General features: G+C 44.2%; 2 protein-coding genes across 5 annotated transcripts; both read right to left on the bottom strand.

Annotated features, from left to right (window-relative positions):
* Positions 1–1,530: 1,530 nt before the first annotated feature.
* acsl3b (acyl-CoA synthetase long chain family member 3b) lies at positions 1,531–12,778 on the bottom strand. 3 transcript variants are annotated; one of them, XM_031854567.1, is made up of 15 exons: positions 12,535–12,778; positions 9,501–9,955; positions 8,683–8,860; positions 8,481–8,590; positions 8,159–8,297; positions 7,175–7,325; positions 6,850–6,973; positions 6,334–6,405; positions 6,018–6,157; positions 5,486–5,658; positions 5,274–5,348; positions 5,003–5,194; positions 4,800–4,914; positions 4,469–4,626; positions 1,531–4,279 (listed from the first exon to the last, which is right to left on the bottom strand). In XM_031854567.1, exons 2-15 carry the CDS (start codon positions 9,849–9,851, stop codon positions 4,122–4,124), a joined length of 2,136 nt encoding a protein of 711 aa, XP_031710427.1. In that variant the 5' UTR covers positions 9,852–9,955; positions 12,535–12,778; the 3' UTR covers positions 1,531–4,121. The 3 variants fall into 3 exon arrangements, with proteins under 3 accessions (XP_031710427.1, XP_031710429.1, XP_031710428.1); XM_031854569.1 differs by having other exon boundaries at positions 7,175–7,322; XM_031854568.1 differs by lacking the exon at positions 12,535–12,778 and adding an exon at positions 11,983–12,518.
* A 2,990-nt stretch (positions 12,779–15,768) lies between these two features.
* On the bottom strand, positions 15,769–18,445 carry LOC116387458 (RING finger protein 224-like). 2 transcript variants are annotated; one of them, XM_031854573.1, is made up of 2 exons: positions 17,924–18,445; positions 15,769–16,690 (listed from the first exon to the last, which is right to left on the bottom strand). In XM_031854573.1, the coding sequence occupies exons 1-2, from the start codon at positions 18,176–18,178 to the stop codon at positions 16,679–16,681; spliced, it is 267 nt and encodes an 88-aa protein (XP_031710433.1). In that variant the 5' UTR covers positions 18,179–18,445; the 3' UTR covers positions 15,769–16,678. The 2 variants fall into 2 exon arrangements, with proteins under 2 accessions (XP_031710433.1, XP_031710432.1); XM_031854572.1 differs by lacking the exon at positions 15,769–16,690 and having other exon boundaries at positions 16,705–18,445.

The raw sequence follows: 18,445 nt of genomic DNA, 5'->3' as shown, positions 1-18,445 counted from the left end.
AGAGAGAGAGAGGGAGAAAGAGTAGGAGACAGAAAAAGTTGGAATAAAGTGTCAGAGAGCAAAGAAAAGATATCACAGAGAGAGAGAGAGAGACACACACACACACAGACACACACACACACAACCACATTCAAAAAATATTGAAGATGTCCTTCACAGTTTCTGGCTGCTCGGTGCTGCTGCTGTTGTTGTCTTTGTGGCAGAGGCACTCAGTGTGTATGTGTCTGCGTCAGAATCATTGGGCTAATGAAGGGAGCATTATGCCTCTGACGCACTCTCCGGTCCCATAGGGTTGGATGGATGGACCGGAGAGGAGAGGGAGGGGCTGGAAGAATCGCTCATCTCTCTGTGGTCTTACTGTTTGCACCGCTTTTTGCATTTCATTTAAAATCAAACGGAACCGTCATGCAGGACTTTAAACAACCATGTCTTTTCATTTTGCTTTTATGTGAGAGGTTGGTTGTTCTCGATAATGTTTTCCTTCTCAAATACTGTAAAGGTTCAGTTCAGTTTTGATTTCTTTTTAATATGTATTGCAGCTTAATATATACATGGTAATCTGTATTACAAGCCCAAGTGCAGAATTTATGCGGCATTGTAAGCTTTATATATTCACGATGTAACTTATACAACTTGTATATACTGTATATATACTGTATTCATATTCATTTGTGTCCACTGCTTAATCAAACCCTTTCTAGCATCAAACTGAAGTCAAATTGCTGATAACTCGTCCATTAATCAACTAGTCGATTGAAAGAAAACTATAGTTCTGCTCAATTTTGATAAACAATTAATTATCTTACACTTTTGTAATTTTTGAAGGTTAGAAATACCAAGAATTCTCTCATTCAAGCTTCTCCAATGTGGATATTTGCTGGTTTACTTAGTCTTCTATGATAGTAAACTGAATATCTTTCTGTTTCGGACCTTGGACAGAAAAAAACAAGCAATGTAAATATGTCAAAAGGGGCTCTGGGTAATTTCCCCTATTTTCTGACATTTAATGGACCAAACATTTGATGGAGGAAATAATGAGAATAGTTAGTTGCAGGCATACTCTTGATGTAAGATGCACGGCACAACAGCCAAGTTTAATTGATCATATTCATCCTAGTTAAATTCACACACATTGCCAAGATGCTCGACTCCGGCTCACTCAGATTCATCCTGTACGGCAGCAGGTGTGCATGGAAGGCTTCTTCCTCTAATAAATTGAATGATTTCACACGTCTGACGGTCAACATGTTGTGAACGATACTCTGTGACTCTGAAAGGATATAAAAAAAAATAATCCTTTGTTTACTAGCTGTGATTGAAGGTTGACTCCAAGGACTGTATGTTCCGTATGCATCCGCGAACCGCACAAGTCTTTCACAAACCACAGTCACTCAAACACACACACAGGCCTGTCGTTGCCATAGAAACTCTGGTTCCAGGATGATTCTAATCAAGCTGCTGATCATATCAGTCACACGTTGTGCCTCGCAGACTGCATTCAGGTGTTGAACACACAAATACCAGCAGCAATTACAACACAAACTCATTTTTATTTCATTACATTATCGTCGAGGCCAAATCACAAATAAATAAGGAAGGAGACACTTGCAATAGTCCTGCTTGCAGGGCCACTTAACTACAAAAAACATGGTCGGTAACAGAGATTATTAAATATCTCGACAGGAGACTTCGCACCTAATTATTGGTAGTATGAATGAATTTGAACCATCGATCCCCTCCCCTCTCAACCTATTTACAACAGGAGTGGTCTTTGCACCGCCCACTCTCTTGGCCTTGCCGCTATAGGACGCGGCCTTGTGTGCCATCAACCAAACATGGGGAGTGCTTCACATTCTTAAGACCCCTGAAGACGGCTCACGTGTGTTAGAAGGCAACTAGCCACCTCAAGCCAGGCAGAGGAGAAGCAGCAAACAGCACAGTACAGCTGCCGACTTTCCACTGAAATGTCAGGAGAAAGAAAGGCATTATGATAGTACCGTCCATTTTTTTTCCTTAAATGCTAAATGAACCCTTGTACATTGAGCTAGTAGACATCTGATAGGAGACGTAGTTAAGAGTACCTGACTGTATCATTATTAACGCTAAATGCCTTCAGAACAAGCAACGCAAGACTTGCATTCTAAGAGCTGTGGGAGAGACGTCGCCCCTTACAAAACACTTTATAATCTTCTGCCCATTAACCTAACAGTTCAGCAAGTAAAACATACAGTAACTAATGTATGCGTCACACAGGAGATCAAACGAATGGCAGTTGACCCTTTTATATACATTGCACATACAGCATCATACAGCAAAACCAAATTAAAGATACAGAAATGTAATCTGCTCTCTATGAGGTCCGGTGACTTTTATGCTATGTACTTACAATTCAACAGGAAGTGTATTTATGAAGGAATTTCTTCAGTTCGACTGGAGTGCGATCCACTCATTTCTCTCTCTAATACATATTCAAGTGTTTTGGTGCTTTTGCACACTTTTCAGCATGCAATTTGTACAATGCCAAGTATGTTTTTTTTTCTCCCACTTTACAGTCTTATTAAAAAGCATTACATCATTCGAGGACTTTACATTGTTAAGCACAGTGTCTCTCTACCACCTTCTTTATTCCTATGCTTGTTTTCCTACAGGTCGTCCCATACGAGCAAAAGGCCTAAACATTCATACACTATGGAGGGGCGGCTGTAAGCAGGGTTTTTTTTTTCCCCTTCCTATATAGTTGAGTTTAAAATTTGTTTATAAATATTGCACATTAATTTTGTAGTTCATATTCATAAGTAAAAAAAAGACAAAAGTAACTAGCCCTATGGCAACAAGAAAAGATAACTTGTACAGTTGTGCCAAAATGTAACTGGGTGAACTGATGTAACTGTTTTTCTAAGCTGAGCAAAGTTTCCTTGGAGACATCCATACAGTGCATTGGTCATGACTGGAGGAATACGTGGCAGGGCTACGGTATGTCAATGAACCAACAAAATAACCAATAAGACACCGGTTAGGATGCATCCAGGGGCTGCGAAGGTGGGAGAAATAAAGAAGAGCAGGGATGGAAACAGTCCCAATGGATGCCTTTTACGACTGCAGCAAAGGCCGAGAGCAGAGGAGACTCGCTTCTACGAGTCCAGTCAGTAAACACACAATAAAACGTGCAAACTGTGGGACACGGACAGAAAAAAAGGGAGGAAAAGATAACAACAAAAGGAAGCTTGTAAACAAAGCTCATAAAAGTACATTAGCATAAACAAATTGGCAATAAAAAAAAAACCAGGACGATGAAAAAAGTAAAAACCCTCAGAATGTTACAAACATAAAATAACATTAAAAAACATCTTCATGCTCAATCTCTCGTGGCTTTGCAACAACGGTTCCTCAACACACAAAAATACTCGTCAATGGGTTTCAAAGCTGACAAACCAAACATGAAGAAAACATAGTGACAACATTAAAAAATATATATAATAGAGATCCCTGCATTGATTCCAACCTGACCGTTTACTTAAAGCACAGGAGGGATCCCTCCGTCAGGCTCATGCTGCCAGGTATCTGCACCACAAGTCCACGACCATGCAGAGCTGCTGGAAGGCTCCAAACAGCAGAGGGGGGGGGGGCGGCGATGGGGGGGTGGGAAGAAGAGAAGCAACAAAGAGGGCGCGCTGACATTGATCCAGATATACGTCGAGCCTGACATTTGTTTCGCTTCGAGTCACGCGGACGTCCGACTTTGTGCGCCATTCACGGTTGTCGTAACAACTCAAAAGGTCTAAATCCATCAAAGGGGACCGGAGACAGAGAGTGTGTCCATGTCCGGCTGGTTCAGTCGTCTGTGAGGGACCTTCTGCCTTCTGGTCTCGACAGAGAGCATGAAGCTGGATTTTGATCGAAGCTGGTCGTATGGAAGCTGAGGAGGCTTTGCATGAGACGCTCTTTACTGTAATGATGGGTGATTGTTACCTTGTATCTAAAGTATAACTCCTCTACAAATATTCCAAGTATAGTGGCTTCTGAGCTCCTTGTGTATGTGTGCAAGTAAGTGTATATGTATATATATATACACCCACACATATATACACACACACACGTTGTTTGGAGTGCGTTTGTGTGTGTTATTTTCCACCGTACATCCTCTCAATGTCGTCTTGGTAGTGTGTTTTCAGCTCCTTGCGTTTCAGTTTGAATGCGTCGGTGACCAACCCGGTCTCCGGCGTCCAGGGCTCAGCACTCAGACGGATCTTCTTGGGGATCTCAAATCGCTCCATTTGTGCTGGTTGCGGGAAAGAGAGCAGAATCACAAGTTAGAGTGACATTTACAGTGTTAACACTGGTGCAAGGCAGACGCCGTCGCACCCGATCTGAACTGTCAAGTTATGACAGAGAGGAAACAACCGCTTTGGTTTCATTGAGAAGCCTTTAAATCAGACAAAGAGCACGGACGGGCTTTGTTTCCCCCTACCTGAGAGAGCGGCCTCGGTAATGATGCGTAGGACCTCTTTCTCCATCTGGGAGTTGTTGCACATCTCCTCCCATGTGCCCCTCACCTGCAGCTGCTCCGCCAGCACCATTAGCTGCTTGTGGTTGGGCACCACGAAGCTTATCACGTACGACTGGTCACTGAAGAATGAGCAGAAAAAGAGTCCACAAGTTTAGTTTTTTTCAATATTAACAAGAGAGAAAACAGAAAATCTGAAGAAAAACACTGGCTGGAATGTTGGTGTGCTTGGTGAGCCTGCATTTAAAAATAGGAACTGGAAGTCTGGAAGAAATTGATTGAGAGAGGATTCTACCTGTTGGCATAGGCACAGATGTTGTCTATGAGTGAGCAGTTCTTCAAAACAGCCTCCACTTTTCCTAGAGAGACGTACTCGCCTGCCTGCAATTTCACCAGGTCCTTCTTACGGTCTGTAGGGGGGAGAACACGCGTCACAATCCTGATACATGTCAGGCTTGTGCAACACACACACTTGCACTCGTTTGAATTATCTCGTACCGATGATCTTAAGGCATCCGTCAGGGTAGAACTCTCCGATGTCTCCCGTGCAGAACCATCTCTGGCCGCGCTCGTCGACAAAAAAATCCTCCCGGTTCTTGGTTTCGTTTTTGTAGTAGCCCATCGTTACATTCGGACCGCCGATCAAAATTTCCCCCCGGGGGTTGGGCTTGTCTGTGCTGTAGTAACCACCTAGGGGAGCACAGACCCGATTAGGATATCAATGCACTTGTTGACTTCTCTGAAGTTGGGTGGTTGCCAGTTGACTCACCCTCCTCCCAGTCCTTCAGCGTGATCTCTGAGCAAACCAGTGGAGCACCAACCCGCCCTGTGCTGTAGTCCCAAACTGTAAAAAACAAACAAAAAAAAACAAAACACAGCAGCGACTCCTGATAAATTAAGGTAATGACTACAAATCAACTTATTTTGCTAGTCTGTTCATTTTCCCCAAAGGGTGACATTGGATATCCAGCAGTCTCTTACTCTCGCTGATGGTGCCGGCTCCACAGGTCTCCGTCAGGCCGTAGCCCTGCCCCACAGGGCAGCACAGGCAGATGTTCATGAAGTGCTGTGTGGCAGCGGAGAGCGGAGCTCCGCCAGAAAGCAGAACCCGCGTGTTCCCTCCCAGGAGCGCACGCACCCGTTTAAACACCAGACTGTGGGGGAGGAGGTGGACGGAAACAGAAACACACAGCCAGGAGATGATGAGTAAGGGGTGGCGGAGACTCCAACAACAACACACAACAAGACTGGAGAAAAGAAAAAAAAGCCATTCAGACTTTTATAAAGTTGATAAATCTACATAGCATCCAGATGTTGACTTCTACTTGAAGAATCCCCGTGCAAACACAATATTATACAGTGATTCACATAGAGAAGAGTTTCCTACACCCTTTTGTCGAGACTCAGCGTTGACAGGAAGTTCACACTAGGTTATGTTTAGCCGAGTAGTAACAGAGGTTAATATTCGCCAACGTCTCCGCTGGTGTCATCAGGAATATAACAGGTGTTTTACCTGTCACAGAGAGGCGTGCTGTAGCCCTTGGAGATCTGCTCCATCTTGTAGTTGTACGCCAGCACAAAGAGCGTCTTCTGGAGTTTGCTCATCTCCTCGACTTTGGTCATCACATTCTTGTAGATTCGATCCATGATCTCCTAAACGCATCAGGTGGGAAAACTCTCAGTGACACTTTAAGTCCATACTCTGTGGCTCTTTAGAGTTTACTGTAGTTTAATAATAATAATAATAATAATAATGTTAGAAATGTTAGTTGGAGGCCATGTTACTAATACATTTGGACTGATGGGTTTTTGAAATAAAAAGGACTTACTGGTACAGCAGCCATGAGAGTAGGTTTCAGCACACTGGTGTCCCCTTTACTGCCCTTCTTTATCTTGGTAGACTGCGAAAATAAAAATAAATAAAAACATATGTCAACTCTCAGTTACCAACTGACAAAGTGACCATAAGCATCGTCAATAGAATCTGTAAAAAAATAAAAAAAACAGGGTATCAGTCAAGTTAGACATTTTTTAGAGGGCACTATAAAAAGCCAAAATACATGATTGATCATTTTCATCTCAGCTGGATATACAGAGCACCGAAGTCTCAGCAATAAATGTGACACACTGTGCCCGACATGGGTTCGGTACCGGCACTTGTCCTCGAGTACCCTTACTTCTTATTGCGCACCGACACCTCCTGGTGACTCTGGGTACGCACCCCTCCCCAGAGCAACTGCGCAACAACGTTCGAATCAGGCACCGCATACAACACATGCTGGCCATGAGGTAGGTGTGTGTGTTTGTGTGTGTATGTATGTGTGCGTGTGCTTTTATACACTGACCTGGTCAGCTAGAGTCTGAGGGGAGGAGTAGCCGATGCAACAGCCGTGCGAGATGCACACGAGTTCAGCGCTGAGCTCCAAAACGTGCGCTAACGGCAGGTAGCCAATATACGTGTCCGTCTCACTGCCGGCACAGAAACATCACAGGTTAGTTTCCGCAATAGACGCAGAAGAGAACACAGCGAGGTAGGTGGTGGTAATTACGTGTGTGAGGAAAGACGTGATATTGTATGTATTTCAGAAGCAGGAGGAGATATTTTGTAGATATTTGGAGAGTTGCAGAACACAGGGGAAAGGAGAGGAAGTGAATCTGGTATTGGCATACTTGAGGTTAGGGAGTCGCTCAGCCATGCCAGTGATGCCAGCAATGATGTTGCCATGGGAGATCATGACACCCTTGGGGATGCCCGTGGAGCCGCTGGTGTACATGATGACCGCGATGTCAGAGGACTCCGACTGTCTGCGGTCTACAGCTACTGCAGAGGCAGGAGAACAGAGGGAATGGATCCCACGGTAATAACACCGTTATTAACCGTAATAATACGTTCGTGTGAAGAAGTCTCTGCTCACTAAAGTACAGAGATGTAAAAAAAGATGCTTTTCAAACAGCTGTATGCTGTGACAGGGTCTGAATAATTGTCAATATATGTATTGATTATTTTCTCAATTTATGAGAGGAATGAAGACCAAGATGCTCGTTTTGCTCAAACAAACTGTCCTGAAGCCAAGGATATTTTATTTTTAGTGAAATAAACTAAAAGAAGCAAATCCTCATATTTAAAAAAATCTTAATTTTCTACAGATTCTATAACCTGTTAAGCATAAGATGATTTAGGATTCTTTTTAAGCCTGATCCCCTCTTTCAATTAATCACAACGCAAATTATTGATATCTTCCATGTAATTCTTGTTTTCTACGTGATTGTGAAAGGAAACTTGGCTAAAATGAATTTAGAAAATATTTCATATGGACGCTATATTGCGTGTTTTATTTGCAGTATCCAATCTTTTATAATATTCCAGTGTTTTCTTTTTTAAATACGGTAAGAGGAAAATCATCAACGTGGCTCAAGAGATAGTCGTCATGTAAACAGAATTTCAGTTTCCACTGATTTTCCTAAAAAGTCGACCGATGTCATTGTGACGTTGGGTGTTTGGAAAGTGTTTTATTTGACCTCTTCCTGACTCTGTTATGCACAGCGCATCACTCCAATTACACATCAGGGTGTTGGCTTTGTATTAAGCCTTCACTTCCCATTTCCCCGACAAAATTAGAAAAACATTTTTAATCACAGCGCTCAGACACTCACTGTTGTCAGGCTTGGATCCCATCTCCTTCACAGCATCCATGCTGTAGACCATGATGCCTCTGGGAATGTTCGGCCAGCTTGTGGGTTTACTGTCGACTACAATGATGTACTGCAGTCTCGGCATATCACACACTATGGCCTGGTGGAGTTGGGTGTAGGAGGGAGGTGGGGAGGGACAAAGGCGAGCGAGAGGGGAAAAAGTAATCATGCAAATAGAACCGAGCTTCATGATCAAGCCCTAACGCTACACACAATGAACAACCCGTAATTCAGAGAATTTTAAGCACATCACGAAGACCGATGGCGACAGCAAAGCAGGTACCTTGAGACGGCTCTGGAGCAGGTCTTTGCTCGTGATGATGTGCGTGATCTCCGTCTCGTTCAGGCCGTGCGCGATGGCCGTGGGTCCGAGAGTGGAATACAGGGTCACCACTGTCAAATGTAAAGCCGGTTAAGTCTCAAGTCCTTCACTGTAGGTCGGAGACCGCATGAATACACACGTGTTTGTCTTTCCTGCCACTCACGTGGGAAATTGTACATGAAGCAGGCTAGTGCTGCTACCATCCACTCTGCTCTGGTCTCACAGAAGATGGCGATGTTACACTGAGGCATCTGGCCGAGCGCTGCCAGGCCACTGCCGAAATTCTTTGCCGCCTCGTAGGTTTCCTCGTACGACAGCCAGTTATAGTTTCCTAGTATTACCTAAAACACACAAAAGGTGATATGCAATGTTCAGGATTATTTCCAAATACTACACCAAACAACATGGACACTGATGCATGTACATGCATTCTAAAGGCCTGGTATGTGTCAATATGACAAATATGAAGAGAGTGCTTAAATGATTTTAGGAACCTGTGGTATTTACGTCGTTGGAAATGAATATGAGCACCGTTTACCTGTGTCACAATATAATAAAAGGTAATGTGCAATATGCACTGTGAAAGAGGTCCAGTGTTGTTACCGACACATCGCTCTTCATATGCAGTCAGTTACCGCCATCTACAGGGCTTTTGAAGCCACAACAGGCGTTAATGAGGAGACTCTTCAGCCATGAGACAAAAGCACCGGTAACGCTGCTGCTGCTGCTGCTCTTCCACCCACACTCCTCTCACACTGTGCACAGTGGCAGACGTCTCCGTCACAAGCCAACATCCTGTAGTCCCTCGGATTCACCTAAAGCTTTTCATATACAGTTCTGCACCTACATGTGATGAGCGGAACCACCCACTGACTTGGCTATATCCTGACAACAGACCAAACAATTAAAAAAAAGAAAGAGGATGATGGTGATACACAATCTGTTGCATGTTTGCCAAAGGAATAGGAACAGGTCTCTAACCTTCTTGAAGACCTTGCCGTTGGGCTGGAGCTCATCCTCCTCACTGAGCACCTCCCTCGTGCCCAGACAGTCTCTCTTCGGAAACCGACTCGCAGCGTACTCAAACATCTTGTCCAGCGTGTCCACACTGGGGTGCAGCCATGCCGCCAGCTTCTCCTGGCTGTTGACGGCCCTGTAAGGCCCCGCCGGGTGTCCGCTGACCGAGCACGCCTTGATCCGGCGAGCCCGTTCCAAGTTGTTGCCGGCTCCGGAGAAGAAGTACCAGGGTATGAAGGTGATGACCGAGTACACCCAGACGACGGAGCGGAAGACCTGCAGCAGCAGGGGGTTCATATCCTCCTTCAGCTTCATCTTCGGGAGGATGAAGTCAGTGGTGGAGATGAATCAAACCGGACACGCAATGATGCGCTGCGACTGGCTGAAGGTGGTTCTTTTGCGCAGCAAGTCAAACAGACCTGCAACAGAGAGGCACAACGTGAAATTTTAGAAGGATAGTCTGGAATAAAAAGATGCATCAGCACATTTGGCAATATTGCGCAAGCATCAAATGTGCGCTCCTGGTAAATGAATCCCAGCTTGCCTGAACAACACCTCTGTCTATTCTTAGGTCGGCTGTCAGTCAGCACTATCGATTTCACCAACTCCGCTGGCCTAGTTGATCCCATCACCAAGGAGAAAGCATGACGCTGCGACACTTATCAACAACATATAATAATAGTGCTGGAATGATTAGTTAATTAGTTGATAGACAAAACATGAATTGCCTCCGATATGTGAAGATTTGCTGCTTATTATTTTCCATTTTGTTTCACAACCAAGAAAACTTTGCCTCTCTAATTTTCAGGAATTATACACCTTCTCCCTATGCCTCGCCAGTAGCTTGCAACTCACACCCCGAGGTGTACTAATGTGTGCAAATGAAGTATTACAGCACATGTTAAACTAGTTACTGCCCTAATTTGTTTGACTATACTACCAAAACCTTTGGATGGACTCTCTCAGCTATTCTTAGTGCACTTATGGCCACAGTGTGATTTGCAGTGAGCCAGAATTAGCGACAGTGACTGTCACTGTCAGTCTGCTGCTTCCAATGAGAGGGCCAGAGGTCATGTGGGATGTTAGCGTAACCTGCTCGGTTAATGTAACAGCACTGAGAAGAATCTAACACTGACCGACGAGGTGGGCCCCACCTGGCCTTATGCAAACACAAGCTACAAAACACAACATTACTTAGTCATCGAGTAGCTCTTATCGAGATAAACTCATCTTTTTTTTTTCCTTTTACCATGCTACATTTCTACAGTAAAAAGAGACGTGTTTGCAGATATTTGACTTCAGTTAGAGCGTGAATCCTCAGTGAGAGTCAAACTAGGCTACCCCAGCACTGATCACCTGCACTGCACCACGCTCTTGTGCTGCTCCGGTAAGGAGTGTGACACTATGGCCGTGACAATATGACGCAGCAGGCAATCGATTATCGCCTCTCACTGTTCGAAGCAGCACGTTTGTGTGTGCACGTGGATGTTGATGCAATCAAAGAGTACAGGTATGTGTGCCCATATCTATTAACAAAATGAATGTATGTATGTATGTATGTATGTATGTATGTATGTATGTATGTATGTATATAGAGCTAATAGGTAAGAGAAGCAATTTGATTTCGTTAGGTGTTTTATAAGAATGCAGACAGCAACTGCCTTTACTATTAAGTGCTTCAATACATGTAGCATGAACCGTCCCAGTCTCGCAGGTTGAACATGTTTCACCTGTCTGCAGCAACTCAAATACCACAACCAACTGTCACAATTCTATTGTACTTGAAAACGCAGAGAAAACACACAAAGAATAACAGCCACATTAGCAGGGTAAGAACGAACACTTGTCACACAGGTTCAGCGATGGTCTACTTTACTTTGAATGAAGTAGACACACCTGCTCCCAACAGCAACGTGCCACATGATGAGAACCACAAAAAGCTGATTAGATAAGAAACTAACATTCCTGTGACACATAGTTACAATAAACCGACCACATATTCGGATTTAGAGTCACTGAAATATCACAACCCATCTATGCGCATCTGTCACATGTTTGCCACAAAGCTGACTTTAAGCCCACATGCATATTGTGATAAAAGTGGTATTAAACACACACACACATGAAGATTTGTTAAAGTACTCCGTGTTCAATAGTGGAGAAAACTGAGCTTTCTGTTAATACATTTGGAGATAAACACCACAGATGAATACAGCTTTCAGCTCAATAACAGTCCATAATGATTTTATCTAGCTGTAATTTGATACTAAACACATTTTATTCCACATTGCCAGTATCTGAATGAGAATCAGGACAACAGGACGTGAATCTTGTGATGATTTCACGCATTTTCTCCATCTCATCATTTACATCGTTGTATCGGATAAAGCGTCGCCTTTTATTAAAACAGGCTTCATGTTGTACTTTTACTTGCAATGTTATTTACCTTTATAATATGTTATCCGTGTCGGTCCTTTGAGAAGCGCTGGAGACGTGTGTGGTGCCGACACTGTTTTGATTTGTGTATCGTTATCTTTGATTTGCGGTCGAGACAATCATAACACAGTACTGTTGTGATGACTTGTACATCATTTTCGACATTGTGTGTGATGCTATCAAACCCAAACCAGGCAAGAAGACACCAGCTAATAGCCAGAATTTGTTTCACTCCGCAGTATACGTTTCTGAGGCTATACGAGGCTAGCGGCGAAGCAGCATCAACATTAGCATCTAGCGGACAGCTCAAAGACGCGCTAGCAGCTAGCATACCGGGTAGCCAGCATTCAGGGCTACGGCTAACCACTGCAGCTGCTGCTGGCCCGCTGCTAGTGAGCTACAAATCAGCCACTTTGTCCAAATTCAGTTCAGAACCAAGAGGTGGAACTCGCAGCTAACGTACGGAACATTAAAGGCGACGTGTCGCGGTGGTCAGCATACCGATAACAACCAGTCCCTCTCTGAACATCTGCAGAGCGCTCACGCAGCAACACATTCTTACCTCTTCTCTCAGCCGCTACGCCTGCGTCTTTGCGGGATCGGATCGGGGCTCTTTATCCTTGTAACCGGTGATTTGACATTGTGTTGAGGTAGTCTGTTATCAGGGTGTGCTTGGTTATAAACCACAACTGCTGGTCTGTTGTTAAACGTATATAAAAATTAAGTGTAATTCGAAATTTGACCATCACCTGGCCAGTGCAAACAGTCCGGAAGCTTTGGAGTGACGTCAGGACACTTCTCGGTCAGCGATTGGAGCGCTGGAGGTGGCGCGTGCTTGGGTGCGCGGGGACGTCAGTGAGGTTACTAGCGTTCACAACTGTCGGGGCAGTCAGTGTGGGAGAGACACGCGGGTTGACGGTTCGTTTGAGTGTGTCACCTCAGCACCATATGCGTCAACCGTTATTCGACCTGGCAGCGCGACCAGGGTTGAACGCGGTTTATTCGGATTCGCTTCCGTGTTTATTCCAAGTTGTTGAGTATCAACTACATTTGTTCAACAGACGAGCGAGACAGAGCGCACACGTGTGTTCACGAGACAAGGGGAGAGACAAACTAAAATTGAAAATTATAGCCGAGGTAAATATGTAAAATAGTTAAGGCTACGTCTAATTCATCTGTCTGTGTGGGACTGCAGACCGCGAACAGTCACCAGCGGGTCTCCTTGTTGAAACATGGTGTGATAGTGTTTTAAGAGCAAAAACACCTCCACTCTGACTTCTCTCTATTCATATACTAGATGCTTATAAACTAGTCTATAGCCATAGTGGCCAAAGTCGCAGCCTGTAGACCTGAAGTACCTCACCGATGCAATGCTCCTTGAATTACATTATATTTATGAATGGCATACTATTTATAAATATAACCGACCGTGAGAAACTGCGGAAAGGTGCAGCCCAGTAGTTGGCTTGCTTTCAAAATAGAATAAACAAACGTCAGATAAAGGGAAAGAAATAGGAAAAGGCCAGATAGGTTCATATATAATACTGCCTACTTATTTTGTTTTAATGAATGTGGTTCTTTTTGTTACAAAAAACTTTTATCAGAAATGAAAAGACATCGTCATACCAACATTTCTAAATATAAGTTTATTGTATTTGAATACCTAAATTACTAGTAGGCCTACAACTGACAAAAGAAAATATTATTTACAAAACAATTCAGCTCCAGTTAGTTTTTACTGCAACCACCAGACATGATTCAATATAATCCCAATTTTTATCAAGATTTGAATTTTTGTCAGATAGTACTTAAATACTACTCATTGAGATGGTATTCAAAGTTATTTTGAAGACCACTTAAAACAATGTATAGTCTTAAAAAGGAGTGCCAGATTTGAAAAACTTCACTGTGTTGTCATGAAGTTCAGTTTCTCACCTATAGGTCCAAAACTGCAGTAATATGTATGGCTCATACGTTGCCAATGCAAAATAACCTTCGGTGGTGATAATGTATGTTTTCCTCATTTTTATTAAGTAATACCCAACTGTATCTCACACCATATAGCTTTTAGTGCTTGCAATAACTTTTATATACTGTACTGAAGAGACATAGAGATGCTTTGTGGTGATTTACCATAATCAAACATTATGAAAACAAGAGTAACTGATTCCAGGGATGTAAGATCTGCACTGCTGTCACTCAATTTGCTGGTGAAGTTACAATGTGGTGAAAGTTTCCCTTCTTCCCAGCTGTCTGTCAAATATTATTTTTGGCCTTGGCGCATAGACAATGGATGAAATATAGGATGACGAGGGAGAAGACAGCGCACCAGATGAGGAAGAGGGCTGTGGAGAGAGATGGAGGAAGAGGGGCTGCCAGTGAAGACGCTGGGGGAGGACGATCCTCGTACCAACTCAATAACCCATAAAACTATAACGATTTAATTTATCCAACAAAACAAATCGAATACACAGATTGATGGAATAACAGTTTCTCTCCCTGCAATCGGTGATAGAGCCATCTGCAGTCATACTGTTACGGTAGAAAAGTCAATATAGTCTGGTCCCCTAACAGTTACTGGCCGTCAAAATATCTCTTGGTTGAATGCACTTTGTTGTGTTTTGGCCACGTCTGATAAACGGACATTTAAAAATACATTACATTTGCTTTATTCCTTGTTTTTGTTGTTTTGTGCCCATACCTCTACTTTATAACTGAACTAGTTAATCGTACTGAATAGAGAGACAGCAGGAGGCTGTGGTTTAAAAACAACAAGCAAACAAAATAGATTTTTATATAGAATTCATCATTTAAAAATGTAAACAGGGTTCGTATTTTCATTTTATGCAATTCCTCTTTTATACTCCAGAGGGAGTCATTGGAGTCATTCTTTCATGAGGGCTTTTGCACTGCACTCTATCTTAATGCTATTTGTTTCAACTTGACAGAGAGAAGATCCCACACTTCCAGACAGGAAAGTCTTCTTTGACATCTGAAGAGCTACGCAGCAGAAGTGAAACGGCTAGGTAAGCCATGTTTGACACTTTGACCCTGCACATTGATCCCTTCTCACTGGTCTGTTGAGTGTTTTTCATGCTTGTTAGGCCATATGTCTGTGCATACATAGTGCGCCAAATACATGCATGCAAACACACAAGGTCGTGCCTTTTCCTCCTCATGAACGCACGCCATCATGTGATCACATGACCGAAGCCATGAGCGCTTATACAGAGCGGTGATAATCGCTCTCCTCAGGCTATGTCTGAGGTCATCTTGATAGGACAGAAACCCGTCAGAGGGCAGATGTTATGAGCAAAAGGAACACTTTCATCTGCTCTGTGAAATTCCTGTGTCCAATCTGATAATTACACAAGGACACACTTTGCACACACTTAAAGGCAAGACACGGGAAGAAAGGGAATATCCTGGAACCGTCTGTCTCTGGGGGGACCCCGTCTTTCTTGACAGCATGCACAGGGTCTAATGGCTGTTCCCTTAGGATCCACCTATGACAACCACTGACCAGTGTCATGTGACTTGTTAGGGTGTTTACTTGATGATATGCTTCTTTTAAGAATTCTTACTGCTCTCAAAGACTCTTCCAAACTCTGAAAAGACCAAAATTAGAAGATCTTTTGACAGAGGTGACTCGACAACACGTCACTACATTCCAATCTTTGAAAGTAAAACAACTACACTAATAACTTTTGAGCCCTTGGCTGATTATGAAGCCCCTTGACGTCCAGTTGGATTTATAGGGAAAAGGGGGAGGGGAGGGGGGATTGTTTGGGGATTAGTGAACAAAAGGATCCTTCTCTGTCATCAAAGAGGATCTGCTCACAACTCATCCCCTGCTCTGTGGCGACAGCTTTTCATTTTTTTCCGGGAGAGGGAGTGACTGCTGGAGGGAGGAAGGAGGGTGGGCTGTAGAGCGGGAGAGTCTGATGGCAGTGGATGCAGATTTCAAAGTAATCTTTAACTTTAAGCCCTGCAGTGCCTGTGAAATGAAGCCCCCTGCCCCAGACACAGTGTTGCCTGTGGCTCCCAGTGGAAGCCTGCCACCCCTCTTTTTTTCTCAAGCTTTTGTCACGGGGGGGGGGGGCATTTAAGTGGCATTACTCACCGACTGGATGGCCAAGTGAAGGAGCCCCTTTGAGAGACCTGAAAGAGATGGATTTTATCTCCTCAGACCAGTGTCGCCTCTTAAAACAACACTAAGTGGAGATAAATACCCACTGTGTTATTGTGATTCAGCTAAATAATGGAGACATCTTCTTGTATCATAACTGATCCAATAACCCAAAGCTATAGAGAATTGACAGCAGGGTTAGTCTCATCATAATTTTCTCAAACATAGAAAATGATGACCGGGAGGAGGCTTTTTTTTGTTTTTTAGAGTGATCTGGGCATGGACCAAGTCGTTAGTGGAGTTTATATGTTCTTGCAGTTTGTATGACTGGGAAAGCAAACATTAAGCCCATCATATGATTTAAAGACCCCATAGGAGGTCTTCCGCACCTCCATTGTCTCACTACTTTACAACACTGCTTATTTTGGCCCTCTACCCCAAAGTTATTTCTCTCACCTTGTGAAGGCTCATGTCCCCTCAGGGTCATTGGCCCGGGATCCCCTGCTGACCTGGTCGACCACGGGGAGTCGGTGTAATCACACAAAGGTGGTTATGGTGTAATCAGTTCCTGTCTTCGTCAGAATGGGTCCTGTTATTAGTAATGTCGGTGGCAGAAGAAGAATATAATGAATCAGTCACATACCCAGCTTGACACAGACACCTGCGTGCACAGTTTCTTAGCACCTTATGAAGCCTGTCGTGTAATTGCAGCGCATGGAAACAAGTGTGGGAGGAGAGAAGGGTGGGATACTGCTGTAAAGAAACAATTATTCAAGTCAGTGTCTGCTAACGTTTCCATTAGCAAGACAAGTCAATGAGCTCTTTCAATGATTCTAAGCCGTCTCAGCGTAAGCATTTGTCATGACATGCCTGCATGTGCACATTACAGTTGCATACCATTTAAAGGGAGTAAATATCACGAATATAGAGTTGCATACAAGAGGTGCATTCGGTAAGAAGAGCAAACAATATGGGAGGGTGTTGAAGATTCACACACACTGTATCCAAAGGTGTTGTGTTGTACACTTATATGGTGCAGATATAGTTTAAATGTTTTATGGATGACATAGAATGTAGCCAAGTTTTGCACAAGCCATGATGCTCCTATACGACCACCCATTTAGGTCAAAAGGCCCTTTTTCACAGCAGATATTTGAAGTCATAAAAAGCCAGATAATAACATCAACGATGGCTCTGTTCCATTCAAGTGTCCCAGTAAGTCTGGCAGCAGCTAAACGGAATTCAGTCATCAATGATTTTATTATTTACACCTGTGCTTTTCCAAATTCAAGACATTCGTCCACGAACACTGAAGGCACGAGGATGCCTGTGCACACTGAAATAAATGAACAGATTTCAGTTGAATTATCCTGACAAGGCTAAGCTTGTGTATCCCAGCTCTGCAGCCGGAGAATCACATTGCATTAGAAGTGAAGGAACCGAAGTTGCTTGCGTCAGTTTCAGACCGGTACCTCAACGTGCACACCAACCACGTGAGAATGAGCGAGACCAGGGCGAGGACGCTGGCAACAAACAAACAGATGGGGCCCACGGGCCACGCGGTGTTATCGAAGTTATGCACAAAGATGAGGCCCAGAAATAAGAGCACCACCATGGACAGGAAAGAAAAGATGGCGCACACGCAGCCGGTCATGAACGCAACTTGTTTGCACGTCTGACAGCCGCCGTCGCTCTCTGCGGAAGTGGCTGAAGAGACGCCGGCCGAGCCTGTCTGCACAGCCGTGTTTGATGAGACCACAGCCTCACGCGTTTCGAGCGGGAGCGATTCGGTCAACGCGCTGTCGTCGGGTAGGTTACGAACCCGATATTCCGGCACCGGAGTTCTGCGGCGACACACGGGGCAGCCGATTCTCCATCCTCGACCCTCCCGGAAGTGCAGAGCGTCGAGGCACTCGAGGCAGAAGGTGTGGGAGCAGCTCAGCAGTTTGGGAACGTGGCGGTCCAGGTCGAAGTAGTTGAAGCAAATTTTGCACTCGTAGTCCTCGCCGGGGGACGAGTCGGTCCCGTCAGGCGGAGCCGAGCCACGCTCGCCTCCCGTAGCGACCGCCTCCGCCATGTTGGGTCTAATTGGGTATACAGAAACTGTATTTCACTACGCTGTTGTTTTTACACGAATGAGCATACTGTGGACTATTTTCCGGATGGCAATATAACGTTGTAAAGTGAAAAAAACTCCCTGGATTTCCCGGTTTGAGTCAGTCCAGTCAGCTGTCGTGGATTATTCCGGTTGTCCGATCACCGAGACTTGTTGCGTCACCGGCCCGGGGCACAACCCGTGGACAGGGGCAGACTATAGGCTGAATACCATAACTAAACCATCCAG

Source organism: Anarrhichthys ocellatus, unplaced genomic scaffold (assembly GCF_004355925.1).
Source record: "Anarrhichthys ocellatus isolate YVR2014 unplaced genomic scaffold, GSC_Weel_1.0 scaffold15, whole genome shotgun sequence".
NCBI lineage: Eukaryota > Metazoa > Chordata > Actinopteri > Perciformes > Anarhichadidae > Anarrhichthys > Anarrhichthys ocellatus.
Note: the sequence above shows the minus strand (reverse complement) of the source record. Positions and strands in the feature narration are given on the sequence as shown.

Coding starts and splice junctions, on each gene's coding strand:
- acsl3b (XM_031854567.1), bottom strand. CDS start 9,851: ATGAAGCTGAAGGAGGATATGAACCCCCTGCTGCTGCAGGTCTTCCGC. Junction 6,158..6,333: donor CTCTCATGGCTGCTGTACCA/GTAAGTCCTTTT, acceptor TGATGCGTTTAG/GAGATCATGGATCGAATCTA. Junction 5,349..5,485: donor AGCCGGCACCATCAGCGAGA/GTAAGAGACTGC, acceptor TGTTTTTTACAG/TTTGGGACTACAGCACAGGG.
- LOC116387458 (XM_031854572.1), bottom strand. CDS start 18,178: ATGGCGGAGGCGGTCGCTACGGGAGGCGAGCGTGGCTCGGCTCCGCCT.